Here is a 13,239-nt window from a genome sequence, read left to right on the forward strand (position 1 = left end):
CAGATAGCTGTGGCAAATATGTCCTAAAATTATAGATCACTAGAGAGAAATCCCTATAGATAAAGCCCTGTTTAGCATGCATGTTTTGCATCCTTCTGCCCAGGAAGCCTCTTACACCTCCTGAAAGAAAATCTCCTAGAAATAGTGAGGGATATTAATGCAGCCAACATAATGGCAAGAGACATGGTGGTATCACAAAGAAGAAAAGCATTAAGACCTGACAATATGAGCCTCCCTTTAGCAGACCTCTGTTTTCATACCCAATTCATCTCCGAGAATCCAAGTTGCTGTTTTGCGTTAGCAGCCAGCTGAACCCCTCTCTAGCAAAAATTCCTCTCTTCGACTAATTTGCTCACTATTTACAGCATTCAGTGCCTTAACTCCAAGGTTGCTGGAGGGCTTACAGGCTTAAAGAGATCTTTCGTTTAAGATAATGAACTACAATGGTGATGATGGGGGTTTTGTATACACATGAAAGGCATTGAGATATCATGGTAGCAAACACCTCGTGGAACACTAGATGAAGATAAGGGAAAGAGAGATGACCTGATAGCTAGGTTAGATCAGCTATCATTTGTATTTTAGCACATATGTTCAAGTGAGAGGTACAGAGAAACTTGTTCAGATTGTGTCTGTGATAGAAAATGCCTAAATCCACCTCTGCATGCTTACACTATTCATTCTGGAGCACGTACCAGCTCCTCACGTTAGGCTACCTTGTGACCAAAAGGGACCAGCAGACCAAAGTCACAGCCTCACTAAGAATCTTCACGTTTCTCATGAGCCTTTTTTAATCACTTTTCCATCTTACGTTTTCAACTCTTTTACCATACTAGCATTATTCAGTTCTGATAAGACCAAATGCTGTGTAGTCACAGCACATTATTTTAAGTTTATAACAACAACAATGAATTCAAGTATCTGTCATCCAACCTGGCTTTATGAAGATTCTCAGCTAGAGAGGCTACACAATATTGCAAGGATTTATACTAATCTGGGGAGGGGGGCACACTCAGAGGAAGGCATACAAATGTGCTCCCTCTGCAGTCACCCCTCTCTTGACTGCTACAGGCTGAAATACCTGCAACATTTGCTCATAAAGTCACAGTGACAACAACTCCGTTAGACTCAAATCAGTGTGCTGGAATTAAAACGGAAGTTAGGGCATCGTTTATCAGCTATTTTAACTAGAGGTCAGTGCATCTAAAGGATGCTGTAATTTTCCACTGCTTTCTACAAGGACGGGAATTACTTTTTTCTCAGTACAGCCCTGCATCACTCTGTGATCCTGTGAGTAATCCCTTGGCACTAAAGCCTCTTATTGACAATGCAGTAAACCTGCTCCGTAAGCATCAGAAAAGGGAAATAAAAGATGTTCCAAATTTGTGTTTGGCAAAATATGACACTGAAATCAATTAGATGTTTCCAGATCAATAGGGGCTTCAGTCAATAAACCTCCTGTCAGAACAACGTCTAGCAGACCTGTTGACAGCATTCAAAAGCTCCTGATTTAAAATCTCTGTTGGGGTTGTTATTAAAGCTGTTAGTCAGTTCCTTATCTATTTGCTGCTACTTGTAGGCATCATTTGTGGGGGCAGCCTGAAGGTCTTGACTGAAAGTTTTGGCTGTTGCACATGAAACTTAATTACAAGGTCAGAGACAAGAACTTGTTTGTTGGGGATTTACAGGAGGAAAATAAAAGCTTTTGAGATTTTGCTTCAGCAGACAGATGCTGTTAGGAGTGCCATTGCCTTCTGCATTCAGGGGCTATATCATTCCTACAGTCCAAGGCTTGAATTCCATCTTTGTTTAATTAACCCAAAGCCAAATGCTGCTGAAAACAGTTGCAGAATTTGGGTAAGCTTCCTTCCAGAGTCAGCCAAGTAATTCTAGGAACAGTTCAACCTGCTACATCCTAAGGTCTTGATTCAGCAAGATAAGTAAGCAGGAATTCATTCATTCAGCACTGAATTCATTGCCAAACCAAAGTTCAGAAGCTATCAGAGAATCTAATTCCTGAAGGATGGAGGCACTGAATTGCATTCATAAATCTTCCTCCGCAGCGGACAGTGAGAACCAGGACAGAATCAGAGGAAGAGAGCTTACAAATTCCAGTTACCATGGGGGCTGCTGAAGCCTCTGACCTTCCTGAAGGGCAAGAGGGGAAAGTTTCTCTGTGCCTCATGAACACTATCAGGCAGGACTAACATCTATCTGTCCACTGCAGATGAAGAAACCCTCCAAACAGCAAGACTTCTCTAGAGGGACACATTTCCACAGTCCAGCTACTGCTGAAGGTGCTTTGAACTGCATTGGCCAACACAGGCCCACATTAGTGATGTGTGTGTGTTCGTTCTTTAAGATAAATTGAATCACATCCCTCCTAGCTTTACGTTGGGCATGTCCCAATCTCTGCATCAGCAGGACCGTGGGGTTACGCATACCAGTAAGCCAGCATGTCGTGCATGCTCTGCCCTTATGCGTAGGTCGCCCACAGTTCCAGCAGAGTCTGTGTTTCTGCACCTCTCACAGCCTGGCAGCGCGGCCCTGATTTGGATGCTAGCATGGTGAAGAGCTTGATGAGCATCTGTTTACCTAGTACTACTTTTACATGGAATACAGCTATTTGGCAGAGTCAAATGCTTTACATTATGTTACAAATCAAATCAGTTCTCTTTCTTCTTGCCAGTAAGCAGCAGTTCCTGGGGTTTTCTGAGTGGTTAAACTCTGTGAATAAAAAAACAGTATCATGCCACTCAGAAGTGCAATATAACACTGTCAGAATGAAGGTGTGGGCCCAAGGTCCATGTAGGTCAGTCTGGGTTACCAGCACCAGCTAACAGTGCACTGCTAAGGGAGAGGGCAAGAACGGGCAACCCTTCAGTGATCTGCCCCCAAAAGAGCCCTGGCTCCCAGGAATCTGTGGTCCAGGAACATTCCCGCTCAGACACACCATCTTTGTAGTCAAATCTTTTTTTTTTTTTTTCCCTATTAATTTGTCCAGCCATTCTTGAACCCATCCACACTTTTGGTGTGCACACATCCCAGGGCAAGAAGTTCAGTAACTTTTAACATTCCTTGTGTGGAGTCTCCCTTTCTTTTTTGTTTTCATTGTCCACCTTCTACTTTATTTTTATTCATTTTGCTTTGAAAAATTATTAATTTGGAAGGTCAGGACAATTTGTCAAAATTTTAGCCTGAGGGAGAAAAGTAACATGAGCGTGAAACATCCCTGTAATTTTTTTTATTCTTCTCTTGTATTTAATTTTCAGCTGCACACCCCTAAGCCCACTGACTACACAAATTCTTGATGCAAGCCCTTGCAATTTCTCGAGATTTTCACAATGTCTGATGCTTTTCTAGAAGACTTGGGTTTCGAAAGAGGGGATCTTTGGGTACCTTTTCCTTGCGTGTGTGCTCTCACCCGTTTCAACTGTCAAGGTGTTTGCTGCTGTCGTTGCAGAGAAAAGTTTTAAAAAGCAACTTCAGGACGCTCAGGTTTTTGAGCCAATCCCCGGGCTTCTGAGAACTCCAGTTCATGACTTTAGAACGCCGCGTGAATTATAAGCAATGGTAATTCGTCCCTTGGGAGGAATTCCTCCCTTCCACGTTAAAAACGCCCGTGCTGTGAGAGGACGAGCGGCACCTCCAGCACGGGGAGGGGGCGAGGGCCCTGCCGGCTGCGGGAGCCGGCAGGTGGGTGCCGGAGGGCGGGAGGGACGAACGGACGGACGGACGGACGGACGGACACCGGCTTCCCGCGGCGGGGCGCGGCCGGGGGTGCGCGGCGCCGGGCCGGGCCGGGCGGCGGGCGGCGGGGGAGCGGAGCCGCGCGGGCGGGGGGCGCCGCCGGGGCGCTGCCGGCGGAAGGCGCTGGGTGCCAGGTCGGAGCGGGGCGCCGGTCCCGCCCCGGCGCTATCCGGCCGGCGGGGAAGCCCGGCCGGCAGCCGCAGCCCTCCGCCCCCCGCGGGCAGCGGCAGCCCCCCGCCCCGCCTCTGCCCCTTCTGGCGCGGAGCCTGTTTTTTCTTTTTTTTTTTTTGGGGGGGGGGCGGGGTGCGCGGCAGCTCGCACCCAGCCGTGGCGGGGGGAGCGTGGGCAGCGCCTCCTTCCGTGGGGCAGGGTTAGCCGCTGCCGGCAGGTCAATTAGGGCCGGAGCGGCCCCCCCCGCCCCGTCCCCTCCCCTCCCCCGCCGTTGCCCGTGCGTGTGCGCGCTGATGACAGTAATTTTGAGGGCGATGTTGCAACGGGGCAGAGTGTGCGGGGCGGCCCGTGCTGAACTTTATAACGCTCCTGCATGTCAGCCGCCCTCGAGATTGCGTCCATAAGCGGGTCAGCGGTAGCGGCGGCCGGCCTCGCCGCCCTCGCCGCCTCCCTCCTGCCTCCGGGCCGCCCGGCCAGGAAGGGGAGTTCTCTGGGAATACAGCGGCGGCCGGGAGCCCAGTCGCAGCCTCAGCGCTGCCGCGCCGCGCCCGGGCTCTCGGCGGGAGGCGAGATGCGGGGCAAAGAGGAGAAGTCGTCGCTGAAAGGTGGGTTCACCGCTCTGCCGGCGGGACGCCCTGCCTCGGCAGGAAAACTGCTCCCCGGGGGGGGAGTAACCCCTCCAGCAGCGGGGCACCGGAGGATACGGGGCGGGGGGGGGGTGCGGGGTACGGCCGCGGCAGCGTTTGGCACGGAAAGGGGCCAGGTGACTTGGCGAGAGCAGCGGCGCCCTGGCTGAAAGACCGATGCAAGCGGGGCCGAGGGCGGTGGCGTAGCCGGCCGGAGCGGGGGCAGCGGCGGGCAGCGGCGGGGCCGCGCTCGGGCTGCGCCGCGGGCACTCGCGGGCAGCGTGGGGGGCCGCGGTGGAGCGGGGGAGGAGGCGAGTGGGTTGCACCCCGCGGCAGGTTGTGCAGAAGAGGGGGGGGGGAGGCTGCGCCGGAGCCTGCCCGGCGGCCGGGAGCCGCTTGCCCCCGCGCACAGCTGGCGGGAGCGTGGCGGGGAGGCAGCGCCGGCCGGGCTGCGGGCCGCCACGTCGTTGAGCCCGGAGGGAGATGCCAGGGGAGCCAGCCAGCGGGGATCGGGAGCTCCGGGTACCCTCAAAACTGCGGGTCTCGAGCAATTTTTAACAGCAGCACTCTGAAAGCAGTCCGGAGGGGGCTGAGGAAACTGGCTGCGCCTATCCCAATCTATCAAGTTTGGGGGTCATTTAGTTTTTTGTGGGTTTTTTTTTCCTTTCCATTAATGAGAGTGGCAGTTTTTGCAACAGAGTGAGGAAAGCAACAAGTGGGAGAAGCTAGAGCCCCGCCAGCTGCAGCCAGCTTTTCCTTGCTGCTTCCGTCGCCCCTTCCTTCCCTGGCGCCGGCTCCCTTGCGCTCCCCCGCACCGCGCCGGCGGGGCCGGGCAGAGCCCCCCCGCCGCTTCGGGAAGGACACCGGCGGCTCGGTGCAGAGACGAGCGGAGCCGGCAAGCATCCCTCCTTACTCTCTCGCTGTAAAGCCTTTGCAGCGCTTTTGAAGAGCTGTGCCCACCTCGCGGGGGTTATCTCTGTACTCCAGGTCATCCGTCTTGCTGCTCAGGGTGAGCTGCAGCCCTTGACGGCTGCTGTGCTGGGGTGCTTGCCATCACCCCCACCCGCCCCGAGGCAGATGATATAGGCAGCTGCCAGGGGATGCCGCCCAGCGGCCGCCTGTGGTTGCGGGGAGAGGCAGCAGCAGCAGCGGGTGCAGAGTCAAAAAAAAGAGAGAAAAAAAAAAAAGAAAAGGTCTCCGGGCGGGGGGAGGAGGGGGGCACGTTGCAGCTGGAGGCGCTGGCCGCAGCCCAGCGCCCTTCGCTCAGACAGCAAGGCGAAATACGTGCATGGAGAACGCCCCGTCGGGTGGAAAGTTCCACCCGCCTGTAGCGCGCAGGAGCCCGGCACCCCCCGCCGCGCCTGCCCCCTGCGAGGGCTGCAAGGGGGGGTGCGCCCCAGAGTGGGGGGTTAGGGGGAGGCCCTGATACCCTTCGCTGTGCCTGCCTGCGCCCGGGGGGGCGGGGGGCCCCGGCAGCATCGTTTCACCTTGCGGTTCGTGCATGCAGGCGGTGAGCCCGCAAGGAAGCGACTGAGCAATTAAGTCCCGGTACACGGTGTTCTAAATGGCCGTGTACAGTGGAAACAAAAACTGCGGAGTGGGGCTGTTTTCCTTTTTTTTTTTTTTCCCCCCTCCCTTAGTGCACTTGTCCAGTCCTCGGTCACCTCCCCAGCTTTTTTAGAAGCTGGTGTCTGTGCTTTCCTCCAAGTTCAGGGGACTGGGATTTTTTTTTTCCCCCTTGTTTCCCTTTTTGGCATTAAAAAAAGACGCTGGTTTGTTGGTTTGGTTTTTTTTTTTTCCTCTTCCCTTTCAGTAATGTCCCAGCCGGGATCAGGGCAGTGCACAGAAGGGACATTTGTTTGTTTTACTGAAAACCGGGCAGGAAATCTTGTTCTCCTGAGTCACTGCGGCTCCTTCAAGGAAACGCCAGCGTCCCTTATCGCCGCTCACCCGGGGCGGCGGGCCGGCGGCGGGGCCCGGGAGCGGACGCGGGCTGCGGGTTGGGGGGGGGGGGGGGGGGGAACCGCACACTTTAGGAAGAGATGCTCGTCGAGGGCAGAACCAGATTTCAAGTTCATATAACCGGAAAAAAAAAACAAACCCGGGGGGGGTGTGATGCGTTTGCTCGCGGATGCTCTGCACGGTGGGGATGCTGGGGGGGGGCGTCCCCCGGGGGTTGCGGCCAAGGTAGGGCGGTGGCAAAGGCGGCGACGGTCGGTCCGTCCCCCCCCCGACGTCCTCGGAGGCGGCCAGTGGCCGCCTCCGAGGACGTCGGTGGGGGGGGGACCGACCGTCGCCGCCCCGCCCCGGTCCCGCCCATCCCCGCCGCCACTTAAACGCCCTCGGATGCCTCGCCGAGGCAGTGCGGTGCTGGGAGCCGGTGATATCGTACGCTCGTTGTTTATCTCAACCACCACCACCCCCCTGCTCCAAAATGACCGTGAAGGCAGCCGAGGCGTCTGGTCCTACCTTGACTTACTCGAAGATGAGGGGGATGGTGGCCATCCTCATCGGTGAGCGGCGGGGAGGGGGCTTCTTCGAGGATGCATGGGGGGGCTGTGATTTTTTTCTCGCAGGCTGGTTTAACGATTTGGTTTCTCCTTTCCCTGTCCTTTTCATAGCTTTCATGAAGCAGAGAAGAATGGGGCTAAACGACTTCATTCAGAAGATAGCTACCAACTCCTATGCGTGCAAGCAGTAAGTATCAGAAATTTTGGCCAGATTTCAGTCGCAAATACCACTCCGTATTGAGAGATATAGTTAAAAAAAAAAACAACTGTTTGTTTACTGTAATACCTCTGGCATGACTGTTACGGAAGAGTTAATTGATCTTGAGGTATTACTCACTTGGCAACAATCTTCATGAGCTGGGTTTGGGAGAAATAAATTGGGTGGGATTTGTAGTGACTCATCCCCATTTTGAACTGTACTTACAGTATAAATACACTTCTTTGTATGACGGAATTTACTTTCTCTAGATTAATTTTACTCCTTAAGTCGAATAGATTGTTTCAGTTGCCTTCTGTAATAGCCCAACCCAAAATTCTTTGTCAGCAATACGTGCTTGCCCTCTGGTGGAAAGCTCTGCCTGATGCTTCTGGGAACTCTACTAATCATGCGTGTCCTTATCCTTGCAGCCCTGAAGTTCAGTCTATCTTGAAAATCTCCCAGCCTCAAGAGCCTGAACTTATGAATGCTAATCCTTCTCCTCCGGTAAGTAGATTTTACTCGGTGAAGCATTTTTAGAACATTGAATCAGACGGTAATAGAAGTGTAGCAGAATTAGCATCATGAGTGTTACTTTTGTTCAGCTTATAGCACACTGATGTAACTGGGAAAAAGACTAATCGAGTTAGACTGAAACTTTTTCTTTTCCTGACATGGAGAAGAAATTTTAAAAAGCTTTATTAGCTGTTCCTTCATTATGGAATGTGGCTAAGACCTCAGCAAGAACTTTTAAGTAAGCTATGGCTGTTATACTCTTCTTAGGCAGTGCCTAGCAGTTTAAGGTACCTGGTAGAGGTCAATATTAAATTTTTAGTGGTAAGAAGAGTGCTAATCTTCATTTTCAAGGTCACTTGTATTTATATTTTTTAAGAAGGGACATTGTCGAGACTCTCACTACCAAACTGTTCTAATAAACGTGGTTTCTGTCTGTTTATTTTTCTAGCCCAGTCCTTCACAGCAGATCAATCTTGGTCCTTCATCCAACCCGCATGCCAAACCATCAGACTTTCATTTCTTAAAAGTGATTGGAAAAGGCAGTTTTGGGAAGGTAAACTTAACTTCTTTTTCGTTGTAATTTATTTATTTTTCGGCTGTTGTACGTAATGCCCGAGGGTCAGGTTTGTACTGGCTTTGGTAAATGGTGGTCATTTAAACCAGACCCAAGCATGTCCTGCTGCCCAGTGCCTGGCTCCCTGTGTAGCTGCAGGGAGAGGGAGTGGTGTGCTGTGTTTGAAAGAGTCATAAAAGAGCCAGGGAGCGTGGTGCACTGGTGCTGGGAAGAATATATACTTTGCTTTTGGAAGGGAAAGAAACTAGACATAAAGAACTTTGGGCTAGATTAGTCTGCCAGAGTGGTAATAGCGTTAGGCATGTCCAGCAAAGGGCTTGCACATTGAACCAGAGGGATGTGGCAGTGCTCAGCAGTTAACATAAATGCTTCTTTCCAGTTGTGTTTACAAGTTGTTCTGTATTTTCAGTATTGCTCAGTTCTGGAATTTTTATCCTCTTTCAGGTTCTCCTTGCACGGCATAAGGCAGAAGAGCAGTTCTATGCTGTTAAAGTCCTGCAGAAAAAAGCAATCCTGAAGAAGAAGGAGGTAAGCTGCTTCTTCATGATGCCATTGCAATGTCCATCATATATATTTTTACTGCTATTACTAAGCGGGTGTACTAAACATTGATGATTTCTTATGTTTTCAGGAGAAGCACATCATGTCAGAGCGCAATGTCCTGCTGAAAAATGTGAAACACCCCTTCCTGGTCGGGCTTCACTTTTCCTTCCAAACTGCAGACAAACTGTATTTTGTCCTAGACTACATCAATGGTGGAGAGGTAAGCAGTAAGAAAATGAAGTAGTATTTCCTATTGTGTGCACGGTGGACTTTTTCACCCTTCCTTTTAAATAAAAAAGACTTGCAAGGGGAAAAGTCATGGGGGAAAAGTTACTAGATTGAATGTTTTCAGCCTGCCAAGTTTTGAACTACCAAAGGATCGTTAGGCCATTTCCTGCTATTGTTCTCCCTCGCTATATATGTTGAGTCTAATTAAGTGCATTGTTAACAGGCTTTGGCGCCATTCACACAACTTTGTTCTCTCTGTCTCCTGTAGTTGTTCTACCATCTCCAGAGGGAGCGTTGCTTCCTGGAGCCAAGAGCCCGATTTTATGCTGCTGAAATCGCCAGTGCACTGGGCTACCTGCACTCCCTGAACATTGTTTATCGGTAAGCAACCTTGTCCAGTTTGTCAGACTGAAAAAAACACATGCTTTCTTGAGTAAGCATTGAAAAGTTGATCTCAATATGAGCTCAGAATTGCTTTTAATATTTTTTTGTGACTTAGTGAAGTTCCGTAAACAATTGCACCTAAAATATTCTCACTGTATCTCGTCTAACGAACACTTGTCTTCCTTCATCTCTTCCTACAGTGACTTGAAGCCAGAGAATATCCTGCTCGATTCGCAGGGACACATCGTCTTGACTGACTTTGGACTCTGCAAAGAAAACATAGAGCACAATGGCACGACCTCCACCTTCTGCGGCACACCAGAGGTACGGCCAACCCTCAGCCTGCCACTCACAGAGCGGCAGCAAGTGCTGTCCTCGTCGGTGCAAGCTGCCGTCTCCCATGTATATTTACGGCTGGCTAGACAAGCAGGGGGTATTACGGGTCTTGTAATATCCGGCTGCCAGTGAGGACATGTAGGACACACAGAGCTTGTTGAGCAGGAGAGAACAGCTCTCGAGCCGTCTCCCTGTTTATAAAGAGCTTGTAGCTTTCTGGTAGCTTAGATGTTGCTGGGATTCAGTAAGCTGCTTTCATTCAGGAATGGAGAGGCCTTCCTAATTATAAAGATCCCTTTGGCTAACATGGCTCTCTTCCTTCTCTTACACAGTATCTCGCTCCTGAAGTGCTTCATAAGCAGCCCTATGACCGGACTGTGGACTGGTGGTGCCTTGGAGCAGTCCTGTATGAGATGCTTTATGGCCTGGTAAGCAACGAATCCTTCGTCACAAATCAAACGAGCTTCCTCGTCCCTTCCCCACAAGAAACCCCGTGCCCGCCTGTGAGCCTCGCTAACCTGGGTCTCTCCTGTCCCACAGCCGCCCTTCTACAGCAGGAACACAGCAGAAATGTACGATAACATCTTGAACAAACCTTTGCAGCTGAAGCCAAATATTACCAACTCAGCTAGACATCTCCTGGAAGGCCTCTTGCAGAAGGATAGGACAAAGAGGCTTGGTGCCAAGGAGGACTTTGTAAGTGCAAATGGGCCAGCGCCTCTAGGCAGCACGGTGGGGAGTGACTAGGCCATGCTGCTTGCATTAGCTTGGGTCTGAATTAATCTGGTTTTCTCTCTGTAACAGATGGAGGTTAAGAATCACATCTTCTTCTCCCCAATTAACTGGGATGATCTCATTAATAAGAAGATTACACCTCCTTTTAACCCAAATGTGGTACGTATCACTTCTAATTATAGAATGTATGGAGAGTGTGTTTTCGCCCCTTGTCTTTGTGGGGTGCCCAGGAGCGGGGAGGAACTGGCCAGATGGCTGTGTTTGGGGAACACAGCGTTTCGTTCCCCTTTGGCTATCCAGGCAAGGTTAAAAATAAGCTGTAGGTGACTTTTTGGTGATGGACAATCTAAATTTAGCTTGGGTTTTTGGCCTCTCGCATGCTTCATTTGCATGGTTATTTTAAAATAATCCCCAGCATCCCCGTTTTACCAAAGGGGAAGGTAAGATGTAGAAAGCAAGTAGCTTCCCAAGGGCAGAGTTACATTTAGCTCGTCATATAGTAACATCTAAGGAGAGGGATATGGTTGTGGACGTTGTTCTCTTTCACTTTCTGAGCATTTTATAAACTAAATTTAATAACTAGCCCTGAGATCAAAGTCCTGCCCTGCAAAGTGCTGCATGGCAGAGTGGTGTGTTTGCATTTGGCTTCTGTTGCACAAGCTTAGTTGGAGGGTAGTGCATTAAATTGAATCACCTTGTTTTTATTGAGACAATCTGCAGCAGGGTACAAAAAAGGTCAAACTAAAACAGACAAAGGCTGTTAAACAGTGGGCCTGAGGTGATAACACTGTGAGTTTTCGCACAAGGGTGCTCGTCGCCATTTTGAATTGAACTGTGCACTCACAAAGCATTTGGGTCTAAATGTTGTCTCTTGCCCTTTCTGCAGAGTGGCCCCAGTGACCTGCGACACTTCGATCCGGAGTTTACAGATGAGCCAGTCCCCAACTCCATCGGCCAGTCCCCAGACAGCATCCTCATCACTGCCAGCGTCAAAGAAGCCGCTGAGGCTTTTTTGGGCTTCTCATATGCCCCACCCGTGGACTCTTTCTTGTGAACATTTTTCTTTCTTTCTTTTTTAATAATAATAACTATTATTTTTATTTTTTGTTTGGCCTTCTGGTGGAACTGCCAGTCGACCAGTCATCTTGAAAGAGAATTTGCACATTTCCACCATGGCAGCTTTGCAGCCTTAATTTCAACTACACTGTTTGCTGGAAGTTTTTTTGAAGAGCACATTACTCTCTAAATGAGCTTTACAGGCTTTTCATTTCCATTCGTTCTTCCCCCAAAGTGGTGCTGTCTCCTTGGGAAAGAAAAACAAGAGTGACTGCTGCCATAGACTCCTGCAGCAGATCGTAGGAGTAAGAACAAGCTGTTTTGAAATCATGCTCCGAAAAGCCTTGCCTGAAGATCTATCTGAACGTGATAAGGATTTTATGAAATGTGCCTTTTTCTGATGAGATCTTGTGAGCTCCAAAGCTTTCCCTGTTGCAGAGTGTGTTTCTCAGTTCATTTATGTGGGTTTACTATGTGAACAAATGGTATGCGTGTGGTCTGCGTACTACAGATGGACTTAGTTTAAAGCATCAGTGTGACACTTGCAGGATACCACAATGTGGGGCATTGTTTGTTTCTTCCATATTTGGAAGATAAATTAAGTGTAATTTTGAAATTTCTTTTGTAAATCTATACAGTCAACTAAAATTACTGAAATGGGCTCACAATTACTTGTATCCAAATGCTTGAAGAAAGCATTGCTGCTATGAAAAAAGATTTCTATTTTTAGAAAGGGTTTTTATGGACCAAAATGCCCCAGCTGCAGTCGGTCAAAGCTGTTGGTTTTTTTTTTCTTTTCTTATTTCTTTTTTTCTTTTTTAGTTTAAAAAATGTCATCTGTAAAATGGGCATTATTTATGGGTTTGGGGGTTTTTCATTCCTGATTGTATGTATTGTAAAAAAGATCTGTACATTCAGTTGTAACTCTAGATGTATATTTAAACTTACAGACTTACTTGTAATGTATACCATCATTGTAATGTAATATAATTAACATGGTTATATGTATCATATTTTTTTGTGACCAAACCCATTGGTTTGCAGTAAAATCCTGAAAAATACTTGCATAAACTCTTGTCATTTTTTATTTTAAAACTAAGGTTTTCTCTCTGAAAAGTGTTAGCCAGCTTTTTAAAAAAAAAGATAAAGAACAAATCTGAGTTGCCAATCAGCTGAGATACCTGTGTAATTTTGCTTAGGTGTGTGATGGTTATTCCATCAAACTGCACCCATACAAGTCTCATCATGGACACACCTTGGCAAAATACTTGGTCTTCTAACTGGGGGTGTTCGAGTGGGTGTGTATAAATGTGGGTGCTCTTATGTGGTACAAATGTTGACAGTTCCTCAATGAGTTTCTCTACCTCCAGCAAAGTGAAGGTACTGCTCTCTGGTGTGGACAAAGCGTAACTACACTTGAAGAATTAAGTCCTTAGGTCAGCTGTATATAAAGACTTGAGCTGTTTTAGCACTATGCTGCAGGCATATGCTAAAAGCAGGTGGTTTTAAGGCTGATGGAAGCTCCCTACCCCAGAGTCCATCCTGGAGCATTGAACGTTGCTGCTATGACGTGGGGAAGTGTAATGCACCCTGTGTTTACTGGTGTGACAAAAT

The 13,239-nt window shown here is 49.1% G+C and overlaps 1 protein-coding gene across 3 annotated transcripts in view; it reads left to right on the plus strand.

Annotated features, from left to right (window-relative positions):
- The window catches only part of SGK1 (serum/glucocorticoid regulated kinase 1), a 78,913-nt gene extending 66,227 nt beyond the window's left edge, over positions 1 to 12,686 (plus strand). The window contains exons 1-12 of one of the 3 annotated variants that reach the window (XM_069787270.1): positions 4,205 to 4,526; positions 7,169 to 7,244; positions 7,685 to 7,760; positions 8,218 to 8,322; positions 8,788 to 8,871; positions 8,975 to 9,106; positions 9,383 to 9,495; positions 9,699 to 9,822; positions 10,167 to 10,262; positions 10,375 to 10,530; positions 10,639 to 10,728; positions 11,456 to 12,686. In XM_069787270.1, coding sequence (XP_069643371.1) covers positions 4,295 to 4,526; positions 7,169 to 7,244; positions 7,685 to 7,760; positions 8,218 to 8,322; positions 8,788 to 8,871; positions 8,975 to 9,106; positions 9,383 to 9,495; positions 9,699 to 9,822; positions 10,167 to 10,262; positions 10,375 to 10,530; positions 10,639 to 10,728; positions 11,456 to 11,623 — 1,452 coding nt within the window. In that variant the 5' untranslated portion in view covers positions 4,205 to 4,294 and the 3' untranslated portion in view covers positions 11,624 to 12,686. Of the gene's footprint in view, positions 1 to 4,204; positions 4,527 to 6,855; positions 7,061 to 7,168; positions 7,245 to 7,684; positions 7,761 to 8,217; positions 8,323 to 8,787; positions 8,872 to 8,974; positions 9,107 to 9,382; positions 9,496 to 9,698; positions 9,823 to 10,166; positions 10,263 to 10,374; positions 10,531 to 10,638; positions 10,729 to 11,455 lie in introns of those variants that run through there. The other 2 variants (XM_069787271.1, XM_069787269.1) reach the window with 2 other exon arrangements.
- Positions 12,687 to 13,239: the final 553 nt, after the last annotated feature.

This window comes from Haliaeetus albicilla, chromosome 7 (assembly GCF_947461875.1).
Source record: "Haliaeetus albicilla chromosome 7, bHalAlb1.1, whole genome shotgun sequence".
NCBI lineage: Eukaryota > Metazoa > Chordata > Aves > Accipitriformes > Accipitridae > Haliaeetus > Haliaeetus albicilla.